The sequence below is a fragment of the Eleutherodactylus coqui genome, chromosome 1, assembly GCF_035609145.1.
Source record: "Eleutherodactylus coqui strain aEleCoq1 chromosome 1, aEleCoq1.hap1, whole genome shotgun sequence".
In the NCBI taxonomy this organism is placed as follows: Eukaryota; Metazoa; Chordata; class Amphibia; order Anura; family Eleutherodactylidae; genus Eleutherodactylus; species Eleutherodactylus coqui.
The window spans coordinates 466,999,238-467,023,396 of NC_089837.1; the positions used below are offsets into that span (position 1 = coordinate 466,999,238).

Below are 24,159 nucleotides of genomic sequence, written 5' to 3' on the forward strand. Positions count from 1 at the left end.
GGCAAATTAAGAATTAAAATCCGGAGCGTTTTTCCTGCACGCGGATCCGCGCCCCATAGGGATGCATTAGACACCCGCAGGTAGTTAAATACCTGCGGATGTCATTTTTCCCTGCAGGCGCGGGTCCCGCGTGCAGGAAAAAATCCGGACATGCTCCATTTTAGTACGGGTCTCCCGTGGGGACGGCTCCCGCAGGCTTCTATTGAACCCTATGGAAGCTGTCCGGATCCACGGGAGATCCGCACTTGAATTAAACTCGCTTGCTCCGGACGGTACGGGTCTTCCCTTCTTCGCGGCCGGATCTTCTTTCTTTGGCCCAGTGGATGTACCCGGCGCATGCACGCAGCCGGAGTGCCGAGCACATCCACCAGGCCGAAGAAAGAAGATCCGGCCGCGACGGAGAGAAGATCAGGCCGCGAAGAAGGGAAGATCCGGAGCGTCCGGAGAGGTGAGTAATTCTTATTTTCAGCCCTCATGTCCATGGAGAATCCATAGCGGGCCCGATTTCCCCCCCCTGTGGACATGAGGCCTAAGCCTAAAGATTTGTGAGAATATAAGCAGATTTTGTTTGGAAATTCCATCTTTTTGGGGTCTTTTTGGACTTGAATTTTTGGGTTGAGTATTTTTTTTCTTTAACATGTGTATTTTGCTTTTAGGGAGGCTGCCAGAGAATGCCGGAGAAAGAAGAAAGAATATGTCAAATGCTTGGAAAACAGAGTTGCTGTTCTTGAAAATCAAAACAAAACGTTAATTGAAGAGTTAAAGACTTTAAAAGATTTGTACTGCCATAAAGCAGTGTAAAAATCCCTTTTGTTATCTGTACACACATTTTAGATGAGCTTTTTCTTTTTTTCTTTTATACCAAAATTTTCTAAATTTTACAAGAGGCCACAGATGACCCCTTTTTTACCTAGTTTTCACACTCTTAAATGGATACTGAAATACAACATACCGCTATATGTTAAATGTATGAGCAGTTGATGAATGTTATTTGTAAGCAGAATATACCGGTAATGGCAATGGTTCGATAGAAAAAGTCATTAGGAAGGATCACATCGGCTTTATGGGCGTGGCCAATCTGTGGCTCTCTAAATAATTGACTGAAAAGCCAGGTGCTGGCATATCACGTTGGGACTTCGAGTCCCAGATTTGAAAGCCATGGTTGTACCAGGCTCTACTGGTTATAACACAATTCTTTAATGTTCAAGAGAACAGAGATTTCACAATGCAATGTATTTTCATTCATTTAACTTTTTGTTTGTTTTTTGTTTTGTTTTGTTTTTGTTACGTTTTTTAGGTTTATTGTGTTTTGTGGTTTTTTTTTTTTGTTTGTTTGTTTTTTATTAATTCCAGGTATATTTTTATGTAATTTTGTATGTACATATTTTACCTCCCTTTTTCATTTACTTCAATTACAGGTTAAGGCTTAATTTTGCTCAGAAAAAAAATATAATTTTTTCAACAAAATGCTTATTTCAGCAGGTAATAGTGTAATTATGTTGTTTGTGGTGTTTACTTTATAATCTATCCATCAGGGTTTAAAGGGGAATTTCTGATGTTTTGTTCCTAATTTAATAGCTAAGAATTGATCCAGTTTACTGATGGTTAGTTATGGAGTTGGCCTGGAAGAAAGAAAAGACAAGGTTATGAAATGTGCTCTGATACTTGGCTATTAGGTGTGATTCACATTTCTATAAATAAATGATGTGTGATTCTTTACTTCGTCTACTTGTGTCTGTTAATTATAAATCAGACACTTATTTGTGAAGAAGAAAAGGCACATCAAATGCCCTCCTATAATGGTTGTTCCTTTTTTGTCCACATTAGTTATGTATCTTAATTTGCAGTTATTCGCACATTTCGTGTGTAATCACGATATGCAGTCTGTATTTCAAAGAATAGTTGCCCATTCTGGTGCTGTATTGTCTCATTACTTCTGAACCCCACATGATAAAATATGTCTTCTTGATCTACGTGCGGTAATGTAGCAAATACACAAAGAGCTTAAAGAGAGTCTGTCACCAGATTTTACCCGGCAGTCCATCTCCTGCTCTGCTCTGGTGTGGGCTCTCTTCTAGCTCTGATGTTTAAACACACCGAGTCATTGATTGTTTTCTCCAGCTCTGTCTGCTGAAGAGGTCTTGCGTTTTAGGGTTTTCCAATTCACTGTCTGACCTCTACAGCTCCGATGTTGGAAGGGGTTCTCTTACTGTATATTGCCAGCCTCTCTGCTGTTGGAGCCTATCCAACATGTCACCTCATGCAGTACTGGTTTTAGCCAGCAGATAGCGCCAGTGTATAACGGCAGAAAAAGAGTAAGCCCCCTAGGAAAACCAGGCTACAAATTGGATTGGAAAGGGTTAAGGCTTTCATATATACTCCACACTGAAGATGGTGCATGTGCGTGATGCTGTTCCTGACGTGCCCAACAGACAGCAATTCACCGTGCATGCTCTAGGTCATTTTCAGTGGCACATGCGCAAAAGCCTTCCAATGCAAGATGCTGGAGACGTCCAGCAAGACCTCAGGAAGGGGGGTGTTTAAACTTCAGAGCTAGAAGAGAGCCCGGATCAGATGAGTGTGACATGGTCTGCCCATTGGGCGGTCCACTTTGCATTTGCATACAGCACGGGAAGCGCTCTAAGATTTCATATTTGTGAAGTCGAGCATTGCTTCAAAATAATAAAGGTAGCTTTATCATCTTCATCAAGATCCCCATCTAACCTCTCCATTCGTTATCCTATCCAAATGAATGAAGTGGAGGTCACTCATGGTCACCACTGCTCTATTCATTCCAATAGGACTGTTGGAGAGAGCTGAGGAGTTAGCTGTCTCTGGCAGTCCTGCTGAAATGAATGAAGCTGTGGTGCATGTTTTGGCATCGCTCCATTCAGTTGGCAATCTTTTGGTGCCCCTATTCTCATAGTCAGTGGGAAATCCTAGTCACACCCCCACTCATTAAATATCCACCGGATAAGGGGATAGAACAGAGCTGCTTCTTGTGGGAGAACTCTTAGGCTTTATTCCCACGAGCGTATATTGGCAGGCTGATATACACTACGATCTAAGGAGTAAAAAACTCGAACGGGCGCTGAAATCTTAACGTTTGTCTGCCAACTCAGACGGCATGGGCCCCGGCGCATATACGCCGAGGCCACCATGCTGTCGCCCCTTTCTCTCCCCCTCGCCGGCTCACCTCCTCTCTCCTCCCCTCTGGCTGTTTGCAATAGGAGGGCAGTCACTCTGCTAAACTCCCTCCCACCTTCCTTTTCCGGCCGCTGTCATTGGCTCCTATAGGAGCCCATGCAGCCGCCGATGTATTCCGGCCCGAAAAATAATTCCGGGACTATCTTTTGGGCCCGACGTAAAAGCGCCCTACACTAGATTGGTCCGGCTGGGTGCTTTTACATCGCAGGAATACGGCCATGTGATCTAATGCATTGGAATCCAATGTGTCAGATCGTAGCGTATATCGTCTGACTGTGAAAACGCGCCGATAAACGCTCGTGGGGAAAAAAGCCTTAGATAGTAATACAGACATTAAACATGGATGACCCGTAACCAGGCTACATGCCTGTATTTAAGTCCTTACTTCAATGGTATTTGAATCTGTTCATGTGGATGAGTTCTAAGTGATACCAGGTCACAGGCATTGTTCATTTCTTATAAATAAAGCTGATTGAAACGGGCACTTAATGCTCTAATATACTCTCTGCAGCGATGCCCTCCATGAACTGTTCACGTTGAGCCTCACATAATGTAGGAGTCTGTTTAAATAGCTACATTTCCCAAGTTCTCCTTTCTGATGGCTGAATCAGCACAGAGTGTAAACTTACAATTTGCAAAGGTTCATTTTAATGTTGTTTACGGCAAAACCGCTGAGCACTCAAGAGACTGCCCACCATCTTTTTACACCCCTTTCTGAAGGCAATACAAAGCAGTGATAGTCACACTGACTGCAGTGATATGTCTGTTGTGGGTATCTGTGCAATAGTATTTGAGAAACCTGCTTTTTATCAGTATAAGCAAAGTCATAAAGGACTACTTCGAGTAGTCCTGGATATTCATGAGCTGCAGGCTAGCTACACCCACCCTGCCCTCCAGACAGTGATTGGCAGCTCTGTGCATAGAGAGAGAACTGGCAATCATTGGCTGGAAGGCGGGCTGGGTGTGGCTAGCCTGCAGCACTAAAATTTGCAGGACTAGTTCCTTGTCTGGGTGTTACTAATAAAATGCAAGTTTCTCCCAAACTACTGCACAGACGCACACAGAAATCTGTGTGACAGGCACTACTTTGTAGTGGTCTCAGTGAGGGCTGCAAAAAATGGTGACAGTCTCTAGGTTGAAAAACACTTCAGTTCTGCAAATAAGTAGAAATAATGATACCATAAACTGTTAAAATGTTACATGTTTCATTTTTTTCATATGTAAAACTTGAAAAGGAAAACAAAAGTTGTGAAATAACAACTAAAATGATATTGCTCTGTAAGCGTCTCCGATGTGGATTCGCACTTCAACAATAAAATCTATTACAGATATAATGTGTGTCTGCTGGAGAAATCTACCTAAATAGAACATCTGATGACCAGAATAAGTATACAGAAGTCTTCCTCCTGTTCTAGTGCGTTTCCCCCTACCCCCCCCCCCCCTCCCTACCCCCCAAAAAAAATTCTCCTGATGCCAAAGGGTGGAGTAGCTATTTTGGGTAGTTGGGGCCTGCTTTATAGGAACCTGTCATGTTTGAGACCCAAAAACTACGTAATGGGGTTAAAGGTGATGTAACGTGTGTCCAGGGAGTTGTTTCATACTCCCCAGGCACCCCATTTCTGCACTCTGTACCCGCACAGTTGGTGCGCACACAGTGTGACTTTTCAGCCGCCTGCACATACTCCCTCTCATCTCTAGGAGAGCGTGCACAGCTGGCTGACAAGTCACGCTGTGTCCACGCGATAACTTCATCAGGTTACACCGCAGGAACGGGGCGCCGAGTGCGTATAGAACAGATGCCTGGACTCCCCATTCAGTTACTTTTTTTTTTTTTAAAGGGGTTCTGACACGAATAATGTTTTTATGCTTTAACAGCCATTGTTCCCTGGTCTGCCTAATGGACCCAGGGAACCCACGATTTTTGGCTGGTAAAGCATAAAAACATAATATCTATAAAGCATAAAAAACATTATCTTGTGTTCTGTTGTTGTTGTCATTAGGGGGTCATCTCCCAGCAGGCAGTCTTCTTCCTCGGAGCCAAGGACGGGCCGCACCCCTCTTGGATTGCGCATATGTGCAGGGGAGTGGTGCCCTCTGACAGGAGTCAGGACGGGCTGTGTCTCCACTGCGCACACGCAGAATCTCGGAGTTCAGCCAGGACGGACGGGCCGCCCACAGCAAGCACGGCTTGTGACGTGCTTGCTGTGGGCGGCCGGTCCGTTCACCTCGGAAGTGGCTGATGGACGGATGGAGCAGAGCAGGAAGCCACAGAAGAAGATGCTGGATGGAGGGGACATGTCTGGTGCTCGGTCCTGGCCAGGCAAGGTGAGATGAAAAAAAAAAACATTCTGTCAGAACCCCTTTAAGTCCCATAACATAGCTTATGGGACTCAAACATGATAAAAGGTTTCCTGTCAGCATAGTTGGAGGGCCTTCTTGGAAAACTGAACTATATATCTTTAAGGGCGAGTCAAAGCTCCATTTTTCTTAAGGTAGTTGCACAAGCGTATGATGCAACGCTAACATGAAGCTTCGTCACTGCGGCCTAGTATAAGAAGCAAACCATACCAACCAAACTGTCTTCTGGGTAATATGGGGACCTTATTACCTGGGGTCCAGGTGCCCCTGCTACTGTACATTTTACATAAATGTTAGGACTAACGTTCCAATTGCATTTATAAAGTACATCTTTACACCACCGACAAGTCTTCTGGTGCCATGGATCCCACCATCTATATGGTTCGCGACTTTTTCCATATGCATTACCGTCCAGTTGGCATAATTCTGTACTTGTGTGTAGACTCCAGGATAATGAGCTTCAGCGCACTCATAGCCAAAGCTTGTGATGCCTAACTGGTAGAAGCTTGCTCTATCTGCTATATAACAGACAAGAGGTCCTCCACTATCTCCCTAGAATATGACAGCGAAAGAAAAAAAAATATTAGTAACTCTTAGTGAATGCCAAGGACACTTTTCACGTAAGTGCAAGTAAGGCTCTGGTCCCACTTCTAATCTTCGTTTCCGCAGTTTGGCTCCATCATAGGAACTGAACAGTCCAGATGTGACACAAGATGAAAGCGACTGTCGCACAATGGACCCCATTCACTGTAATCGGGTTGTTGGGCTTCCACCCTGACGTCTGGCATGTTACCAGAAAAAATAGTGCAGCCATTTTCAGTAAATGATCATCCTGAAGTTCTGGCTACTAGGCTAGTTCCTTTTAATTTGCTGTCCATTTCTATTGAAAGAGACTCCAAAATGGAATACCAGAAATAAGGTAGGTGCTGTCTCCTCCTGTCTATGGGAAGAAGGAAGCTTCTGCCGAATGAGAGGGAAGTAGAGCGACACTCATAAGCTGCTGCAGTTAATAGTACATGCTTAATGTGGCGCAGCTACGGAAATCCCATTTACACTGCTCAGTACTGCTATACATTATCCTCTATGATGCTGTTATTTCTCTGTGTGTGTTACAGACGGTTAGGTAACAGAATCTGCAGTCTGCCTTATTTTCATTCTGTGGCTTGGTTTATAATTCAGCCAGTGACACACCCACCCACCTTAACATGTGGTTTGCCTTCAGGAACAGCTGGTTTCTCCCTCCCACCCCAGGTCATTTTAATGCTTTGTCATATGGTTTTAATATCTTGTTTCATTGGCTGTTATATAAAAAGGTAGTGGGCACTATAGATTGTTGGTAATGAGTAAAAACACCATTCCGTCTAAAAAATGTCAACATTCATGTTAACCGTTAGGGCTCCTTCACCCTGGTGATCGCAATTTTGCTACGAGAAGATCGCGTCCTTGTTCCCCTGATTTTTGAGCGTCGGTGCTGCTTTTTCTCACAAAAACATTGCTGCCGCTATTTTTTTTTCTTTTTCGTGAAAGTCAATTGGACACAAGTTTGTGCGTCACGATGCTATAAAAAGGAGGCTCCATAGGGAAACATGAGAGCTAAAAAATTGCAAACCGCAGAAAGATGGGACATGCTGCGATTATATATAATTAATTGTATTTTTTCTTTCCTCTCTCCACATCGCATGAGTGAAAACATCACAAATGAGAATGAAACCATTGAAAATCACTGGTTTCATAATTCTGCGTTTTCACTCGGATCGCTCAAAAAGCGCACAATTTTCTCGCAAAACTTTAAAGGTACCCTTAATCTGTTTTATCCTATGTATGCTTTGACGTTTCTGCCACTCTTGGAGCGGAGTCTGTGCATCTTGGACTGTGAGAGGTATTTAATGTTTCTAAGCTGGCTTCTATCTTGATATTGTAGAAAATATACAATACATAGGAGATGTCATAGCAGCTAGTCTGCACCTACTGGTAGGGATTCCCGCTGAACCGGTTTCATGCACATATTACCCTGCTTTTTCTTTAACCCCGTTTCCCCATCTGCAGACTCCAAGTCACATTGGCCAGAAATAGTCCTCATCTTCATGTACAATCACATGGGTCTACTGAAAGTGTCAAATTTGTGTGTATTTGCAATATTAGCAGAATCATTCCTGTAATTACAAACCTATTAGCTGGTTTTGCAGTTCCTTGATTAAGGCCGGCTTCACACGAGCGTGACGGGCTCCGCAGCGGAATATTCCGCAGTGAAGCCCATCACGGCGCCCCCCAGAGACCCCATACTTACCAGCGGAAGATAGCGTGAAGACGCTTCTCCGCCCACCGCCATCGCGTCATGTGACACGCCCACCGCGTCACATGACGCGGCCGGCCGTGTCACGTGACGCGCCGGCTGCGTCATATGACGCGGCGGCGGTAGGCGGGAAAGCGTTTTCACGCTATCTTCCGCTGTGTTACAGCGGGAGATAGCGTGAACGGACGGCTTCCATTGACTGCAATGGAAGCCGTCAGCGCGTACACCCGCGGCAAATAGAGCATGCCGCGGGTGAGGACGGGAGATTTCACGGTGCGAAATTCCGCGGTGGAATTCCGCATCGTGAGCATTGAGCTATTAGGTTCAATAGAACCTAATAGCAGGGGGCAACGCAGCGGATTTTTGCCGCAAATTTACGCGGCGTAAATCCGTTCGTGGGAAGGAGGCCTTAGTCCTTAAATGGCTCCATTTGGAAACGCCCAGTTTCCGAGTACATTGAATCAAAGATGCAGCTTTTTTCTAGGCTCCACTTTGTAGACCTTGTCCACGTAGAGTAATCGGCTTGTGATGATGCTTAGATTGTAAACGTGTATGGGCAGGAATCTACTGGCAATCATACGTGCATACTTGGTGCGTACATACGTGCGCACCTAGGTATGAGCAAAAATTTGCGTGAACACAGCTGCTTGTTGTAAATGGAGCCGCGGCTGCTGCCGGCGGCTCCATTGAAAACAATGCTCTGCCGATACCCCTGAATTATTTTTCAGGGAAGGGCTTTACATATAAGCTCTTCCCTGAAAAAGAAACATTTTAGTGTTAAAAAAAAAAAAAAAGTTAAAAAAAAATTTACCTCTCCGCCACTGCCATTGCCACGCGGGGATGCAGAACACATCTGCCGCGTGCGGCAGATGTTTCCTGCATCCCCACAAGGAAAAATAATTCCCTGCTGCACCTGACAGATGCAGCAAAGGAATTCTAAATCCCTGCGGGTAATAAAGGATTCCCTACCGCAGCTGTCACACATTACAGCTGTGGTGGAGGATCCTGCTGTCGGCACCCCTGAAATGTTTTTCAGGAGAGGGCTTTAAATATAAGCCCTTCCCTGAAAAACAAAGAAAAGTGTTAAAAAAACACACAAAAAAACCATACCTCCCTTCGGCTGCCGGGCTAAGCCGTGTCTTCTCCTGGCTGTCCCCAGCTCTGTAGATCTCAGCTATCAGCAGGCGGGCATTTCAAATGTCAATTGGACACAAGTTTGTGCGTCACGATGCTATAAAAAGGAGGCTCCATAGGGAAACATGGGAGCTAAAAAATTGCAAACCGCAGAAAGATGGGACATGCTGGCTTCAGCCAATCACAATCAGAGCTACCAGCAGACGGGGATTTTAAATTTCTGGCTGCTGATAGCTCAGCAGCACTGCAGGTGCAGCAGGGAATTTTTCTTCCTTGCGGGGATGCAGGAAACATCTGCCGCACGCGGCATATGTGTTCTGCATCCCCGGGACATGGCAGCGGCAGAGAGATAAGTGTTTTTTTTTACCTTTTTTTTTACACTAAAATGTTTCTTTTTCAGGGAATGGCTTATATGTAAAGCTCTTCCCTGAAAGATAATGCAGGGGTGCCGGCAGAGCATTATTTTCAATGGAGCCGCTCGTCTACCGCTCTGAGCCCTCTTTTTGACACTAAAATAACAGACCAATAAGGCTTTGCTCACATCTGCATTAGGGTGCTACAGTAGTCTGCCGCTCATTTGGTTTGTTACAAACCCGGAGACCTAACAGAACAGAAGCAAACCAAACGTTTTCTTTTTCCCTAGACACAAAATTGTAAATCTTTGAAATGTTTTATTTCATTTTTTAATTTAGTTTCTGTGTTCCAAAAACAGAACAGACAAATGGGAAAGTCCTATGCAGATGTGATCAAGCCCTAAGGGTGCATTCAGACGACCGTATATCGGCTGGGTATTCACGCCGGCCGCTATATGGCGTTTCTCTCTCTGCAGGGGGAGGAGGCTGGAAGCGCCCGGAGCAGTGCTCTGAGCTCCCGCCCCCTCTCTGCCTCCTCTCCACCCCCCTGCACTATTTTCAATGAGGAAAGACGGGGCGGAGCTAGTTCCCCGAAACTTAGTCCCGCCCCGTCCCGGCTCCTCTCATTGCAAATAGTGCAGAGGGGTAGAGAGGAGGCGGGAGCTCAGAGCACTGCTCCGGGCGCTTCTAGCCTCCTCCCCCTGCAGAGAGAGATGCCGTATATTGGCTGGGCATGAAAACCCAGCCGATATACGGTTGTGTGAATGCACCCTAAAAGTGACTAATTTGCAATCCACTGTGTTTTTGTTTTATTGAGGAGAGGGGAAGGGGGGGGGGGTCAAATCTGATCCCATTAAATTCTTTTTACCTGGCATGTGTCGACTCCTCCATCTTCAAAGCCAGCACAAATCATATTGTCAGTAAGAATCCCATTATACCATCCACTACTGTTACAGAGTGAAGCAGAAATCATATCTATTTGCGCCTCCTGCAAAATCTGTGATATTTCACCTGCAATATAACACAAGTGATTTTAATTAGTTGCTATTTAATATTAATATTTTAAGTTGTCCAGAGGCCATATGGTAGGGTAGTGCACTCATGTCCTATTCACTTGAATAGTAATGAGTCTTAATACCATGTACAGCAAATGAAAAAATAATTTTTAATAATCCCGATAACCCCTTCAATTGACATTTATTAGCTTTTCTTTTCCCATATTAGAGGGCATCAGTCATTACCTTTGAGCCCATAAACTAAGTTTTGGGGCTCAAAGTTGAGAGGACGGAGGGTCCTGGGAACTGCATTTCATACTTGCTGAGTCCCCCATTCCAGCACTATGCCCCCATGAAATCAGTGCATTCACATAGCTCAAATTTTTGTTGCAGAATTTGCAAAGTTGCAGTTTAGGCCTCATGTCCACGGGGAAAAGAAGAATGAACTCTTCTCCCGCACGTGGATCCGCATCCCATAGGGATGCATTGACCACCCGCGGGTAGATAAATACCCGCGGATGGTCAATAAAAGTGAATTAAAAAAAATATGGAGCATGAAAAAAATTGGATATGCTCCATTTAGGTGCAGGTCTCCCGCGGGGACGGCTCCTGCAGGCTTCTATTGAAGCCTATGGAAGCCATCCGGATCCGCGGGAGACCTAAAATAAGAATAAACCTACCCGCAGCGGACCGTGCAGATCTTCTCTTCACCGCGGCTGGATCTTTTTTCTTCGGCCCGGCGGATGTGCCCGGCGCAGGCGCGCGGCACGCTGCCGGCGTGCCGAGCACATCCACCGGCCGAAGAAAGAAGATCCAGCAGCGAAGAGGAGAAGATCTGCACGGTCCGCTGCGGGTAAGTTTATTCTTATTTTCAGCCCTCATGTCCGCGGGGCAGGAGGGACCCGCTACGGATTCTCCATGGAGAATCCGTAGCGGGCCTGATTTTCCCCGTGGACATGAGGCCTTAGAGTTACAGTTACAGTACAAAATCTGCAGTGGGGTTCCCCCCCCCCCCTATATATATGAACAGGATTTTGTTTTAATCCCATTTACAGATTTTCTGCAACCTGTTAAAGCACCGTTAAACATGGAGGCACACTCTGCCAATGTGTTCGCTGCTCTGGCTGTCATGACAATGTATGTGTAAAGGTTAGGAGACTGGTGTGAGAAGTGTTCTGGTTACCCTGGTCTTCCATTATATTCTGCCTCCTTTCCTTTGTCTTGCCTGACCAGCTCTTTTCTGCTTGTGGTGGGACTGTTGAAAGACGCTTAGGACTGTGGGGCCAACACCATGATAAGAAGCAGCTACTCTAATGTATATACAAACCGCATAAAAAAAGCAAGGTTCATAGTTTATAGTTTGATCACAGTATATTGCCCCATCCACCAGCGTCCAGGTGAGCATGCTTTCGGATGGGTCCTCACACTAATACGAGGCATATGGTTTAATTATAATCTCGGAAAGATGGGTTCCTACTAAGGATGAGCAAGTATACTCGCTAAGGCACTACTCGTCCGAGTAATGTGCCTTAGCTGAGTATCTCCCGGCTCGTCCCTAAAGATTCGGGGGCCGCCGCGGAGCGGGGAGCTGCGGGGGAGAGCAGGGAGGAACGGAGGGGAGATCTCTCTCTCCCTCCCGCTCTTCCCCCCCCCCCCGCTCCCCGCTGCGACTCACCTGTCAGCCGCAGCGGTCCCTGAATCTTCATGTACGAGTAGTGCCTTAGCGAGTATACTCGCTCATCCTAAGTTCCTACCTTTTTAGTATGCATCACTCTTGGGCCTAAGCCTACAAATAAAACCAGGGAAAGTAGGATACCAATTTATTTGGTCAAATTAAATAGACAGAAGGCAGTTGGGCGGGAATGCACGACAAGGTGGAGGCAGCCACAGCTCCACCACCGTACGAGCCACACAAACAAAGGAAGAAGTCAGCACTTCCCAACTATAACTCTGGTGTTCTGAGCGCCCAGACCATGTTTTTTTCAACTGAGCAAATAGCGCTGCAGACTGACTTAAGATACAGTTTTAGGGCTTATTCCCACGAGCATATATCGGCCAGCGTTTTCACGGCCGGCCGATATATGAGTCCATCTAAGCAGTTCCCTCACTGGCTCTCTGCCTCTCTCCTCCACTCTGGTGTTTGCAATGGGAGGGGGTGTAGTGGGGGTGGAGCTTAGTTCTGCCCCACCCACTCCCATTGCAACCCGCTCGGAGGGGAGGAGAGAGGCAGAGAGACGGTGAGGGAATAAGGGGACTGCTCAGATGTAAGCGTATATTGGCTGGCCCGATATATGCTCGTGGGAATAAGCCCTTATATATACACTGCCTTATAATATGTTGTTGTTTAAACTCCTGCAAAATGAAGTCAGTCATTCTAGGAGTTGTCGGAATCTAATTAAACTTTATATGGCCGGTTTCACGCCTGCGTTGGGTTCTCCGGCGGGAGGTTCCATCACTGATCTGGCTCAGAAAAAAACCCGCTGCATGTATTAGGCTTTTTATTACCCTGTAGAGAAGCCTCCAGCTTGGATGCAAGAGGTGATATGGGTGGTCATGGAGACATACAGATTCCGTATGGTATCCTGTGGCAAATCGACCCACATTTGCTGTAACTGAGGCTCTAGATCCTGCAAATTCATAATATGTCAGGGTTGGCGTCCCAGACAATCCCATACATGTTCTATTCATAATAAATCTAGCTACCGGGCAGTCATAGAAGTGTGGCAATGTTGTGGGGGCTTCCTGTGAGCCCCCTGTGTGTGCGGCCGAGCATTATCCTGCTGGAAGCCGCCATGAGAGGAACAGATGTGGCAGCAGTATGTCCTGAACATATCGCTGATCTGTCATTGTCCCTCGTACCACTACTAGGGGTGACCGACTGTCGTATGTGATGGGCCCCCAGACCATCACACCAGCAGGGGGCAGTGTGCCGCTCCACAGTGAAGGCAGGATTGAGGATTCGTTGCTGAAGACAATCTGGTTCCACTCCATAGCAGTCCGGTTTCCTTGTTCATGACACCACTACAAACAGCAGTGATGGTGGGTGTCAAAGGCAGTATACATAATGGGTGCTGTGAGACCAAATGTCCTTCAGCCAAGTGTCTGGAAATGGTTCCAACAAACACAGGCGTGTAACGATGGCGCCAACTGTCTCTGGATGGCAGGCAATGAAACAGTTGGAGTTGCATGCCCTCACACATCCAATGGTCCCAACACCTCCTAACAGTCTGGTCAGAACAGCCCAGGTGGGGGGCAATTTGTCAATACGACCACCCGGCGTCTCGCCATCCAATTATGTGCCCCCTCTCTAACTCTGTTAACTGAGTGAAATCTATTTGATTGTGTTGTAGAGGCGTCTAGTGGTCAACAAGCTTGACAGAAGCAGAATATGAAGTCACTACACCCAAGGAGCTTCTGAGAGCCTTTTTATAGGCCAAGGGTGGCAAGACCGTTCATCGAATCACCACAACTCTAATAATTTGCATATCTGCCTAAGATGTAACTGCATGCCGAGTTTCGCATTAAAACGACAACTTCTAGGTGCTTCATTTTTTCTTTTGCTCTTTGACAAAGAATATATCTTCAGGCATCTCCCTTCACTGAGGATTAAACTACTTTTGTCAGTTGGGTGTACAGAAATATACCCAAACAACTGTGTAAACGAAGCTTCACACAAATCTATTCTGGTTGCATGTATGACCTGTATATTCTGTGCCAAGCTTGGGCTCAGATCCTTTCCTGTGATCTCAGCAGTTTACTGTAATAACTGTAGAAACTAAGGCAACGTAGCATCATGCTGCCCCCTAGTGGCAACTTCACTAAATAAGCAGAGGGAACGTGCTTTGAATTTGGTTTTGCATAAAAACCATCATGTGAGCAAGGGGAAATGGTTGGGCCAGAATGGGGCCGGGCTATCGGATATCCCATGAGTGGTATGAAAGGGCACCAGGGTCACTGACCGGAATAAGGGAAATGAAAGCGGAGCTACTGCTTGTTCAACAAAAGTTCTCAACAAGAACAATATGGATGTATCCCAGGTTCAGTGGATACACTGACTCAACATATCGAGCCAACAGAACAGACAATGAGGAAGGAATCAGAGTATTAATGCATGAGGGCAAAGTACTGCACTGCAGGGTCTGTTTATTGGCCAACATGGCTGATGAATGGTTCATTCATTTAAATATTCATTGGATGGTTTGTTGTGACGAATATGTTAATCTCAGTGATGACTGCATGCAAACTCAAGTGAGCTTTGTAGTGTTAATTACCATGAATCTTGAAAAGCTCAAAATTAGTATAAGATAATGAAAACTCAACAGCACTTTATGTCAATTTAAACAGAAATGTTGGTAGAAGTAGTAACACAGTTTGTCCATCCAGTTCAGCCTATTACTTCCCAATGTTGATTGATAGGAAAGCAAAAAACCCATAAAGAAGAATCCTCACTAGAGATGAGCGAGCACCCAAATGCTCGGGTCCCCGTTATTCGAGTCGAGCTTTTCGTAAAATTCGAGAGCTCTACTTGAGTAACGAACCCCATTGACTACAATGGGAGACTCGAGCATTTTTGTATGTGGGACGCCGGGTGCCGAGCTTTTTTTTTTTTTTCCTTGGTTCGTGTCTCTCTCTCTCTCCCTCTCTTTCTCTTCCCCTTCCTGCCAGACCAAAAATTTTCAAATGACGCGCGCTGCGTCGCGGTGGGGAGGGGCCAAAACAGGCACGTCACAGCGGGGAGGAGCCAAAACCTGGGGCGGGGTTGAACGCGATTTAATGCTTGTTCGAGTAACGAGCACCATCGAGTACGCTAATGCTCGAACAAGCATCAAGCTCGCCAGAGTACGTTTGCTCAACTCTAATCCTCATCTCAAGGAGACATTCCTTCCCAACTCCAATCTGGCAATCAGTATAATTCCCCGGATCAGCGGCCCATCCTCAGCAATCTAGTGACTAGATGGCCTCTCTTACACGACCGTATGCATTTTTACGCTCGGCCATACGCCGCTAAAAATGGCATAAAAGAAAAAAAACCACGATCAAGACCCGATCTTAATTAGCATTTTCTCATCTATTCACAGGGCAGCATATCGGCGAAAACATATGCTGCAGCACAGAAATCCCTCAGTCAGCGTTTCTGCTACGATAAAGTAGTTTATTGTTGACTAAGAATCCCCGCAGTGAAGATACCTTTTAGTCATCCAGCTGATTCTTCTGCCCCAGTGCAAATAATGTAAATAAGGCCGCAGGCTAATTTCACACGGGCAAGTGCAATATTGGCACGAGAAAATGGGGTCATACACATGTGCGATGTTTTCCTGCATGGCAACACGATGTGGGAAACAAATCGCGGCATGTTGTATCGCGTGCTGTCGCATCACATCTCCCATTGTTTTCAATGGGGCAGGCAGCAGTAATGCACCATGTGCTAGGTGCACACGATGCTATCATGACTTCACCTGGAATGATGTGAGCAGGTTTTGACATCATTCACATGTTGGTGAGTGCAATATCAGCGCGTGATCAATGGCCCAATATTGCACTCGCCAGTGTGAAGTTAGTCTTAAAATAGAAAAGATGCATAGCCCTCCCATGAAAATCGTCCAGACCCCTCCTAAACTCTTCTATCGAATTTGCTATCACCTCGTCCTCAGGCACAGAGTCTCACTGCTCTTACAGTAAAGAATCCCCTTCTGTGCTGGTGTAGAAACCGTCTTTCCTCTAGATGTAGAGGGCGCCCCCTTGTTACAGTCCTGGGTATAAATAGATGATGGGTGAGATCTCTGCATTGTCCCCTGATATATTTATACATAGTTATTATCCATCTATGGCAACCCATCAGCACCATGAGATTGCGCTGTAAGGAAACCAATGCTTTTGAGGCTGGATCCCTCCTGTAAAACCACTTAGGTGCTGCAGTCATGTAACATCTGGCTGGATGGCACTGGCTTTTAGTACTACAATAGCATGAAATGGGAAATACGTGCTCTCTGTGCTGTACTATTAGACTGGATCGCCAATCTCATCTGATAATCCAGCTATAGATTTTGTGTAAGACAACCCCTTTAAGTATTTAATGTCTAACGGTAAAGACAACATGGGCTCTATATGTGTTGTAAATGAAGGTTTGTAAGGTCCGGTGAAGGACTGACAGACACATATCTTTACATGTATACAATAGGGCGTTCATGAAGCAATATGATGTTTGTCTGTTCATAAATGAATCTATTGTCTATGAGATTACCTTTAGAAGTTGTACCCCAGCCGGTGATAAAGCATTGTGCGAATGGATCTACCTCTTGTAGCTGTATTCCCAAACAGACCGGTTGGATATATTCTGTATATTTAACAGGATTTTCTAATTCCAACATAGCAAGGTCATTATCCTTAGTTTTCTCATCAAAGTTTTTGTGAATCCTAATTCCTTTAATTTGGGATGTTTGCCTTGTGCTACCTGGATTTACAATATCATTTACTCCAAAAACTGCTCTCCAATTCCTGTGATTTCTGCGAGAGGAAAGGGTTAAGATATTAGTGGCTCAGAGTAACAGCTCATATGTATTCTGACATGGTAAACGGCTGAAAGAACAAAAAATGACATTCAGAAACTTTTTTTGAACGGAGCTCCCCTTAACAATCTAAATAACAATTACGGGGGCGTGGCCTGGCCATGGCAGGGTGAGGACGCAGCTCTTAAGAGCTCCCGCTGCAGGAGGCGCCTTTAGCCTGCCCCCCCCCCCACTCCATCCCTCACCACTGCCTCCCTAGATGAAAGCAGAGTCAGCAGGGACTCATGCCAGCAGACTGGCACCAGTGGCAGTCCCTCCAGCTCCCCAGCACTCGGCCCCATGTGGCAGATGGTGGCCATGGTGCAGGGAGGGGAAGAGTAGCTCCCTGAGGACAGCAAGCAGGATAGACGAGGTATGGAAGTGGGGACAGAACAGGGATTGCCACCACAGTCACTGAGAGTGGGCTCCCACACCAGAAACCCTGAAGGTCATCCTGAGACTCCCCCAGGTGTTCCCCTCTGCTTCTAGTCCAGAAGGATGATCACCAGCCTCCAGCTATGTTCTTCTGCTAGAGAAAGTGACACGTGATCTGAATGGATATGCTGCTAAGTGGCTGAGTTGGTTCGGGCAAGTAAATGTCTTAAAAATGGATGTAGCCCCAAAATTTCTGTATCTCTTTCAAACCCTGCCAATTAAGCTTCCCTGGCAATATTTTAAACAGATTCAACAGGTGTTCTGCAGATTTGCAGAGGGTGGGTAGTAGCCGTATTAGTTATCGGACCATGACTTGTACGAAACCCAGGGTGGATTGGGACTTCCTGACCTTAAATATGCTACTTGGCTGTGGTTTTCACCAGGTCGGTAGATTGGCACCACCATGCAACCTTGAAACAATTGGTGGGACTGGAGACATCATTGGTATGGCCTCATCTACGCCTGCTGCCATGGATCCCCTTGGAGGATAGACCTGCAAGTCTACCTCACACACCATTGACCCACAACTGTTTAGACATGTGAGACAGGCTGAGCACTAGAGGAGACATTGTGATCCGTAAGAAGGCCCTGTTCCCCCTATTCCACAACCCTGCATTCCCCCGGGGGGAAAAGACAGAGTTTCCTCTGCTGGAGGAAAGAGGAAGATAAACGGTGCTGCCAGATAGCAAGTTTTGGAGGTCTTCCATCATTTAATGTGCTACAGGCATCCCGACCTGATCAGAAACTAGGGGGGATGGAGTGTCTCCAGTTGTCTTCTTTTTGGAAGATTCGGTTGGGGTGTGTCACCTCCGGAGGCCCCCTGAACCATTGAAGAACTATTTTTGCGAGCTAGCCCTCTGGTTCATGTCCTCTCCAGAATTTACAGAATCATACTAGGGAAGCTCACACAGGGTCTCCCACAAGGGATGGAAGAGGGACTTGTCCCTGGAGCTGCAGGACTCTGATTGGGACAGAGCATTCACATTCGCACACAAATTACCCTTGGCCTGTGCAGCTCAAGAGAAAAACTTTAAGCTCCTCTCCAAGTGGTACAGATGTCCAGACCTGATTCATCGCATATTTCCCCCAGTTCCAAATGTCTGTTGGAGATGTGGGTCCGAGCTTGGCAACATGTTACATATTTGATGGCAGTATCCGCTTATCCAACCCTTCTGGAAAAAGGTCTTTGAGCTGTACGAGGGTGCAGGTGGAGGCCTTCCCTCAACTGGCACTGCTTTCTGTTATTCCTTGCCCTTTTGCCACTATTAAAAAAAGTCTTTTACGTCATTTTCTCACTGCAGCTAAGGCCATTATCCCATACCATTGGCGGAGTAATGTCACCCCCTCGGCTCTGGAATTTATTCAGGAGTTAAACCAATTAATGTACATGAAAGAGTTGGTAGATGAGGGCTCTGAGGCTTCACACTCAAACAGTCGTGCCTGGGTACTATAGAATACATTTCGTGAATCATCTGAGTTCCAGAATATAACGGGATGGTAGAGAGTTGGGTCTTGTTGGGTTTCCTATAAAGCTCTAGAATGGGGCCGGTACCTGGATAATCCATGGCTGGGTTTAGAGTAGCTCCATACTCCATACTCCATAAACGTACACTTAGCATTAAAAATGACCTACACTGATAACGTGCCGTACACCCCTGTCTTGTCCCCTATTACATAATAGACCGATATTTAAGTGCAGTTGGACCAGCTCTTTTTAGTTTCCTTTTTTTTAAATTAGTAATTTTGAACTATTTAATATACACCAAGGTTTTTTGGCTAATGACAATCATGATGCCATAGGCTGTCAGGACATGCTGGGAGCTTAGCAATAACTGCGCAAGCCACAGGTTCGGGAACACTACATTAAACAAGTTTTTCAGGACCTGAAAAGAAGTTGTTACAGGCTTAAAATGGTGCAAAATTTGTATACTCGCCTATTCCAACATCTCCCTGTCCGGTGCTGGAGCCCTGCTGTCCACCATTTGTAATCCGGAAGAAGTCAGCAGTAATCATGTGTTGTGCATTGTACATGTGATCTCTCAGCCAATCACAGGCTTCAGTGGACATGGAAGAATCATCCCTGAAGCTTGTGACTGGCTGAGTAGTCATACCGTGTTTTCCCGAACATAAGACCCTGTCTTATATTCATTTTTGCCCCCCAAAAGGCACTAGGTCTTATTTTCGGGGAATGTCATATTTAACTTACCCAGCTGGCGCAGTCCGGGTCCCTTCCACTGATCTCCGAAGTTTCGTAGCTCGCCGCGCATCCTGGACTTCTCAGCCGCTGACAGATGATTACTTTCTGGTTGCAGGGTTCATAAATCCCACCTCCAGAAACAATTGGTTCAGCAAGCGCTGTTCTCAGCCAATCAATGCAGCGCTCAGTGAATCAATCAAAGCCTTCTCCAGAGCAGCACCAGCACTGCCCAAATCTATCCGGACAATCCCTGACTCACACAACTTCAGGCCTGCTCCAAAACCGCACCTCTTCAGGGAGGCGTACCATATCTCCTAAACCAAACCCTTTCTTTAGTCCACTTGATAACATGCTCCCTGGCCTGCAAACTGCACTCTCTACTAGTCCTAACCAACCGCCTCCTGCAGTCATAACGATTCAGCCACTACACCACTCAATTTGATTGTTTATCTATGTGTATAGCATCCCCCACTCTCCACCTCGCCATACCATGCATATTTCCAGACCCTTTATCCTCTGTATCACCCCATTATTTGTCGTATACAAGCTCGTTGGAGCAGGACCCTCACGCCTACTGTTTCCATCATTTGATTACTTCATGTGACAATGGTTTGGTTTTTATTCCCCCTGTCTTATAAGTGCTGTGGAATATGTTGGCCCTATATAAATAAAGATTATTATCGCTTCCTGGATTTATGAACCCCGCAAACAGGAAGTGATGATCCGTCATTGCCCGAGGAGTGCAGGACGCAAGGTGGGGATACAGAACTTCGGAGAGCAGCGGGAGGCACCCGGGCAGCGCAGGCTATGTATTCATTTTTTATGTAGTCTAGCTAGTGCTTATTTTTGGGATAGGGCTTATATTTCGAGCCTCTCTGAAAATCAGTGTAGGTCTTATTTTCTGAGTAGGTCTTATTTTCAGGGAAACACGGTATGAACAATGAATGGCAATTGACAGCTTCTTTAGTGTTCCAAGCAGTGGGCAGTGGAGTTTCAGCACTGGACGGGGAGCCGCTGGAGTGAGTGTGTATATATTTTTTCTTTTGCAGCGTTTTAAGCCTGCAAAAAATGTTTTAAACTCCAATAAATCCCGTTTAAAGGAGTTGTCTCTTGAAGACTACCCCTATAAAAATGCCCTATCAGGCCATAAATGCTAAAAAATATATATATACATGGAGCACCACGTCCTGGGGTAACTTCTAAATAAGCAAGTATACAAAAAAAGTGGTTGCTAACCTATTGTTCTGAAAAGTCAGAACAACAAATAGGCATAAGTAGAATCAATGATGTTCCATGGAAGCTGCAGATGCCAAGGAGAAACATCACTGGGACCAAATGTTGAAATAATCTGGGCAGAATGCAATGGAAGAAAAGATTGGGCATGAGCGCTATCAATCCAGCTAATCCGAAGAAGGTCATCATCCTGAAACATTGTTATCTCATGGACATTTTCATTAATACATTTACGGTTCATCCAAGCTGGTAGCGCCCACGCCTGGTGTTTTCTCTAATTGTATTTTGCCCTACTAGGGCAAAAGTATATCATAGAGTTGGCAGTCCCATCTATATCGTTCATCTGAGTGGCTGCCATGTAATACTACATTTCTCCAGGAACAGACACTGCAGGAAAAATGCCCGGCTGGCCATGGCTTCCCCCAACAAAATCAGAAGTTTGCCAGGACTGTGTTGAAAGAAGCTGCACATTGAAAGGAGTTGTATCGGATAAAACAACCCCAATTTACACTCTTTTCAGAAAAATAGCTTGACACATGTAGCTCTCCTCTCTGACCCGTATTCTGTAGGGTTGACTGCTTAAGAAATTTCTTTAGAAATTCTTTCAAAACATGACTGAGAATCAATTCTATTAATCTGAATGAGATTGTTTCCGCAGCTTGTGCAAATTCTGCAAGCCCCATTCAGATAAAATATTCTTGTATCTTGTCACCACCAGCAGAATGGCTTTATGGTGAGCTCAGCCAAGATCTGAAACAATATATATATATATATATATATATATATATATATATATATATATATATAAAAGTGCACTACAACGAAACAAAGCAATAAAATTAGCAGTCAGCTTTGTACTTTGATCCCACATCATCATAATAATACATACCGGGCTTTTATGAAGCAGTGAGCAGCGGACATCACCCACATCTTGTGAATAAGTGATCCACCACACAAATGTTCATAGTCATATCCGAAGATGGAATATTGAAGGCTAACCTGCCATGGCCAGGCCCCCGGAAGTGCATCATGACCACCTATAATGCGGGATCCAAGTGTATGTACCAGTGGACGCTGCCCACAGACTGAAAAGATAGGAAGTTATCAGAAAAAGACATGACTACATTAATAAGTAGGCTTTACTAGGTGCAGTTCTTCTAATGATATTCCAAAAGGTTGACCGTAGGGTGTATAAAGGTACCTTTACACTTGGCAATTATCTCTTGAATATTCGCCTGAAACACACAGCCACCCCACGCGGCACTGTTCGAGAAATCAGTCAGTTGTTACTTTGTGTCAGCTCAGTGAAATTGAAGCGAGTAGCGAGCAACTTCTTGTCAGTCTAAACAGGAGTCATTCAATCTTTGAATGACTGCCTGTTCATTGTAAATAGAGGGGAGCGGCATAAGAGATCTCAGCGCGCTTCGCCTCCATTCACTGAACAATTATCACTTCTGTGTAAAAGCATAGGAACAATAGTCATTGGGAAGACTGTCGGTCACTTATGCACCCGAAAGCTGCCCTGTGTATAGGTACCTGAACAGTGCCAACAACAATGCCTACAACAGCAGATAGCCGTGGAAATTAGTGAAAATTTTTTAGTTGATAATGCCCATTTACATTTAAAGATGATCGCTCAAAATTCCCTCCAATGGCAGTTTAAGTGACAGTTTTGAGCGATCACTTTGCATAAACTCTTAAGTAGCTAATTAGCTACTTAAGAGTTTATTATCATGTAAATGAAGGCTCCTGCTGTATGCAGATGACAGCAGGAGGGCTGTTATTTGTAAACAGCTGCTTTGTTCTCTGAGCTGTCAGGATACCAGCTGAAAGAATACTATCAGAGGTATCCCTCAGCGTGTGGCACGGAAAGTCAGCAATGAATGAAAAGTCCACGATGGGTGCTTATTTACACGCAATAATTATCACTCAAAAGATGGCTTTTGAGCGATAATCGTGTCTAAATGGGCCTTTAGACTGAACTTAATTTCCACAATGTTTTTGTTTAGACCAAAGATAGTTACTAAAAACGTCTGCTCCAGTAAAAAAGACTAAATACAACCCTCTGAGTGACTGTGGCCAACTCCACATGGACTAGATTTCATCTTGATCCCACACAGGTAATTGAAAAATATCCCTGATCAAGTTAACGGGTTTTCAGGACTTATTTATTGATGACTTATCCTCAGCACAGGTCATCAATAGTTGATTGGCAGAGGTCTGCTGCTCAGGACCTGACGATCTGATGATATCAGGCTCACTGTCACTGCAGACAAAGACGTAAGCTGACAGCTCGGTCTACATTGCAACAGCCCGGATTGGTAATTGCAGGCTCAGCTCCCATTGAATTCACTGAGAACAGTGCCTGCATTACCAATCCGGCCTACTGCAATGCGAAAGGAGTAGTCAGCTTCCGGCTCCATTCACACTTATAGCTGGCTCGATATCAGCTGATCGGCAGGGATCCCTAGTGGCAGACCCCCATCGATCAACTACTTATGACCTATCCTTAGGATAGGCTATCAATAGTTATGTCCCGGAAAAACCCTTTGACTCCATATCTATTAGTAATAACTCAATTTCTGTTATACATTTTGCCATAACTACTTTTGTAGAGTGCTACACAGTTTAAAGGGGTATTTCAGGACTTTAATTCATCCTTTGGATCGATCATTAATCTCAGATCAGTGGGGATCCAGCTGTTTGAAGCAGTTGCGGACATTTAGCGAGCGCTGTGGCCTCTTCATTGTATACCAGGCACAGCACCATACATTGCATAGCGGATGCGCCTGGTTTTGCAGCTGAATCCCATTTACTTGAATGGGCATATTTTCAGTTCTTGTGCTGTCCATGTTTTCCATGGACAGCACATGGGCCCATTATGGACCCAAGTGATTTGCCCCTGATGGTCAGTTTGAAACAAAATTGCTGCATGTCCTATTCTTGCGCTTTTTGATGGACAATAATAGGACATGCAATGTGCACTGTCTGTGTGCTGTCCAATACGTTTAGCACCCAACTGCAGAAAGGCCATGTGACTAAATGTGATGTCACCGGCCAAAGAGGAGGCCGTGGTGTTGGCCTGAGCGCTGTGGCACCTTCAACCAGTTGATCGGCGGGATGCAAAGAGTCAAACCCCACTGATCATCAATATTTAAGTCCCAAATAAACTTTTACAGGAGTTGTCCACTTTTGACATTCCTCTGTTAGAAGGGTGTCCTAAACATAAGTTGATCCAAGCCTTGGCCCATTACTGGGCTCTCCAGCAAAGAGCTGTAATGCCTGAGAGGTCTTTTTTATTTTATTACATATTCTAGGAGTTAATTTTACTTTTTCGACTCTCTTAAAGGAATTGAATAAATGATTGACAGTTTATATAATGTTTTGTAATACACAGTACTTATTACAG

The 24,159-nt window shown here is 45.3% G+C and overlaps 2 protein-coding genes across 2 annotated transcripts in view; one reads left to right on the forward strand and one right to left on the reverse strand.

Annotated features, from left to right (window-relative positions):
- The window catches only part of ATF1 (activating transcription factor 1), a 22,135-nt gene extending 20,416 nt beyond the window's left edge, over window positions 1-1,719 (forward strand). Inside the window, exon 8 of the mRNA XM_066584345.1 lies at window positions 657-1,719. Within this exon, the coding sequence (XP_066440442.1) occupies window positions 657-801 (145 nt within the window). The 3' untranslated portion in view covers window positions 802-1,719. The remainder of the gene's footprint in view (window positions 1-656) is intronic.
- The window catches only part of TMPRSS12 (transmembrane serine protease 12), a 27,478-nt gene continuing 4,914 nt past the window's right edge, over window positions 1,596-24,159 (reverse strand). Inside the window, exons 2-6 of the mRNA XM_066588999.1 lie at window positions 21,640-21,835; window positions 16,582-16,844; window positions 10,214-10,356; window positions 5,974-6,117; window positions 1,596-1,622 (exon numbers count right to left, since the gene is read on the reverse strand). Coding sequence (XP_066445096.1) covers window positions 1,596-1,622; window positions 5,974-6,117; window positions 10,214-10,356; window positions 16,582-16,844; window positions 21,640-21,835 — 773 coding nt within the window. The remainder of the gene's footprint in view (window positions 1,623-5,973; window positions 6,118-10,213; window positions 10,357-16,581; window positions 16,845-21,639; window positions 21,836-24,159) is intronic.